Source organism: Geospiza fortis, unplaced genomic scaffold (genome assembly GCF_000277835.1).
Source record: "Geospiza fortis unplaced genomic scaffold, GeoFor_1.0 scaffold78, whole genome shotgun sequence".
Taxonomy (NCBI): domain Eukaryota; kingdom Metazoa; phylum Chordata; class Aves; order Passeriformes; family Thraupidae; genus Geospiza; species Geospiza fortis.
Genome location: NW_005054339.1, coordinates 2,198,597 through 2,202,876, shown reverse-complemented (window position 1 = coordinate 2,202,876; position 4,280 = coordinate 2,198,597). Strand labels below are relative to the sequence as shown.

At 41.9% G+C, this 4,280-nt stretch overlaps 1 protein-coding gene across 1 annotated transcript in view; it reads right to left on the bottom strand.

Moving 5' to 3' along the window:
• PBRM1 (polybromo 1) overlaps positions 1–4,280 on the bottom strand; it is a 54,116-nt gene that overhangs the window by 10,103 nt on the left and 39,733 nt on the right. The window contains 1 exon segment of the mRNA XM_031058151.1: positions 1,593–1,751. Coding sequence (XP_030914011.1) covers positions 1,593–1,751 — 159 coding nt within the window.

Below are 4,280 nucleotides of genomic sequence, written 5' to 3'. Positions count from 1 at the left end.
AGGCAACAAAAGTAGAAGGAGTTTAAAAGGATCTGCTCCATCATCTATTTTAAGGAAGTATTTCCCAAAGCCAAAGTGAAGAGTCTTGAGTGTTGATCCGCTCAAATAAGATAATGGCCTGAAACAGAGTTTTGCTGCCACAGGAAATAAGGTAGCATGTGTAGTTGGCAGAATGCACATTTTTGGGGAAGTTTTAAGGAAGTGTTAACAACAAGTATTACCATCCATCAGCACCTGCCTCCAAAAACTGGAAAAGTGACTCAGTGCCAAAAAAACCCAAGAACCAAACTAAGAAAACACAACAACAGGAGGATGGTATTTCTACATATTCTAGATTGAAGTAAATTATTCACAAAAGAGATCAGCACTGGGAAACTCTTTTTTCCCTCTCCTTTTTCTTAATATATGCACAGATAAGTGTACATACACACACAAACATACACCAACTGCAAACAGTTCAGAGGGAAATTACCATGAACAGAGTGAAAAAAAGCCAAAAGAAAAATGCAACTCAGTGTAAATAAATGTTTTATAACCTGGAGATCATGAACCAGCTAAGGAATGTGCCTTCAGTTAAACATCCATGCAGCCTATTTACTGAAAGGGGATTTAGAGATTGTGATGAAAAACGCTTCAGGCTGTCAGCTTGAAATAAGGCCACAGCCTGTGAGATGAGAAAGAAAAAGAAAAATGACAAAAGAATAAATGGAATAATTGGAATGTCTTAAGGGAAAGTTAAAAAGACCCCAAAACTCAAACCCAGAACCCTCCAAATACTCATTTTTATCTACTCAGCACTATTTTGACCTTGACTGAAGCAATTTAATTCTTATTTTAATTAGAAACTGGGGAAGCAAAACAACCTATCAGGTCACACCTAATTAATTTTCTCACCCATGTATGGCTGATTTCCATACAAGAATCTTCAGTGGACTACATTGTCTTCAGATCTGATCCTGAAAATACTTACTCCGAGCATACTCCCTATGAAATCAAGCCGGATTACAACTGGTAAGGAGCTCAACACCCAGCAACAGGGACCTCGTGGAAGAGTTCTCCAAGCTCAGTTCTATTCTGAAAAATAACCTGATAAAACCAGCAATGTTGTCATTTTGTCTTTGTTTCTGCAATGGCTCTAGATCCTGGTCTGCTCTGCTTACCAGTGCCCAAGAGGCAATTCTACAAAGCTTTTGCTTGGATTTAAAATCTGGCTTAGACTCTGTTGGCCTCTCACCTCCCTGATAATTAAGCCCCCAACAATTTCCCTCCTGCTTTAGCACTGCCACAGATGCTGCATGCACTAGAAGACTATTTAGCTGCTGGCCTCCTGCCACAGCAGGGCTGAAGGTGAACTCTACAAGGCAGAGTGGAAAAACACAACTGCACACTACCAGAACAGGAGCACTGCACGAGGAGGACCCTGCTTCCCTGGACACCAGGCCACTGCTGCACTAGGCATGTTCATCATGAAGAAGGACTGAAGAGTTTGAGCTTTTGCTTCCAACGTGACCCAGGAGAGTGTTTGTTCAGAGTTATGAAGGGGGGTTGATAAAGTGGATGAGGAAAAAATGGTCATAGCTCCTACGTTTTACCTGCAACGGGTGTCAACTGCTGATTGAGCATTCCCATTGGTGTTGGTGGCGGCACCACCCCCATAAGAGCCCCGACAGGAGTGCCTGCCCGGGGGGAGGAATTCTGCTGCTGTGCTGCTCGCTCTCTCTCCTGCTGCTCAGCAACTTTAGCTGCCCGCTCTGTAAAAGTATTTTAGATTTTCAGTTCTGTTTTGTAACCCAGACTTTCAAAATATTATCTGTTCATTAAAAAGGACTAGTCAGACACTGGCATAGTTTAGTCAAATATAAAGTAGAACAGATGATTCTTTTTTAAACAGCATATGATTTGATTTCATGCGGCTGCAGCTAAGACTTTTAGAGAACCTTTCATGAAAAATATTTCACAAAGTTTTATCTCTTTCTAAAAAATTAAATAATTAAAATAAATAATAAAATAAAATTTTTAAAAAATTAAAAGAACAAATTTGATGATAATAACACCAGTGTTACCAACATGAAGCAGCAGTCCAGCACTAGGCTTGGTCCGCACTAGGACATGGCAAAACATTCCCTGTTTTGACACCACTGGCTCAGCCAAACCAGCTGCAGCCAAGGCCAGCAGCTCTTGGTAGATCCTCTACCAGCTGCTGTGGGAACTGAAGCCCCATGTCTGCCAGGTGTGCCCTAAAGAATGCTGCAAAGAGCAGACAGCAGTGCCAGCTGGTGGCATGGTCATTTCTGGGCTCCCCGTGTACTTTACTACTGATGCAGCTGAAGAGTGGTGGCAAAATAGGGGAGCACTTGTAAAGTGTCCCTAGTGCAGATTGGTCCTTAGCTTTTGGAACATAACAAGCAGCAGTTTGATAAACCAAAAATATTTTTCTCTGCCTCTTTCTGTCATTTCCCCGTTTGGTCCCCTATGAGTTATTTTTTTTTCTGAAGATGTCTAACTCACATTGTGCTGCTCACTGGAGGTCATGTGTGTCCTTTGTACGATGAATCTGGTCATTATCTCAATCAAGTCTCTCACTGTGACTGCAAGAACAAAAGATCTACTGCAGGGTAATCTGACCAGAGGACAATTTTATATTAAGGGAAGGGCAAAGGGTCATGGGAAGAAGAAAGAAAAAAAACAAAACCCAAGCAAACAAAAAAGGAGAAATACTGAATGTCCGCTCCAGGTGCTTTGGGGGCATGCAAGTGCCTGCTTCGTTTACTCTGAATGTTGTGTCTGACTGGCACAATGAGGAACAAGGAAGAATAAATGGATGCAGAATACATCTCCAGCAATTTTTAACAACAGTGAATGCAGGGCTATGAGTTCTCTCTTGCAGTTGGTGAAAGATGGAAACTGCCACTAAACCAGCAATCAAGGTCCTCTGTCAAATGTAGGCTAAGAAGAAGTTCATCAAGGAGATTAAGTTATGCATCCTGCCAGTGTTGCTTGCTTCCTCTAGGACATTGAACATCTATCACACTTTTGACTCCTCTAGAACCTGTTTGTGCAGCTTCTAGCACTACTCCCATACACTCAAAGACCAGTTTCATTTCCAAAGGCATTTCCCTCCTTCTTCCCACTTCTGCAATTTCAGGCAGTGATGACGACGCAGAGAAACTCCTACATTTATACAGGCAACTCAGATGCAGTTGAGCACAAAATACACAAGATATTTAAAGGCAGATCCGGAAGTAAAAAAAATGAGAAAATCCTCTCCAGAACACAGCAAGCACTTTGGAAAAAGATGAAGCAGTTGTTCTGACTCTCACCTACTTTTGGCCAGCTAAAAAACAAAAAATGGTCAGACAAAAGCACAAGAGACACTCTGATGAATGAGAAATTACTGCTAAGTGTTCAGCTTTATCAGACTTTAGAGCGCTGAGGTTTGAAGAAGGACCTGATGTAGGACAGTACTCAAGTTTTACCAAGACCCTTTCCATGCCCTGACTGCCACAGAAGTAATAAATGGAATAACACTGCCAAAGGGAACTGGAGGAGATATCTCAAAGTTCAGCCTAAAGCATTGACCCTAATACTCAATAATAAACCCAAATCACATAGGCTAGGACTTGAGATCACTCAAACATTTCCATCACATCTCAAGAGACAGGGAAGAGACCTGCTTTGAACAGAGCTTTTCCTTACAACAGGCCTTTCCTTCAACCCCCTTTATTTTACTTTATTTAGCCATGCAGGCACTTCCAACACAGCCTCTTCTCTACTCAACTATTGCTAAAAATTCAACTAATACTCCGAACATAAACCAAACAAAATTCTCAGTAGGTCAAAATGGATCTAAAATGTAAACTAATTCTCACCAGAAAATGGCAGCACCCTTTTTTTCACTGAGATGTCAAACCATGCCCACTCCCTGCTCCCTGGTTCACATCCATACCAGGGAACACATGAATTCTGACTCACCACAGTGGAAGGAGTGGAGTTTCTCTCCTTTCACACATGGTAAGCAAACAAAGTTTGGACACTTTGTTAGCCCATCTCAACCCCTCAAAACCAAGTAAAAGTAAGTCTAGTTCAGGGCAGACACCAAGCCAAGGAAACTGCAGCTCAAACCCCAAAAGCTTTGGAAAATTTGAATAGAGAAGGAAGATTCAAATGGAAGCATACAGACAGTCATTAACACAGTGGACAAACAGAGCCTTCCCGCAGAAGTGCAGGACTTCAAGCTGCTCTAAGCAAGGAAGCAGGGACATGCCAGCCATCCTCCTGCT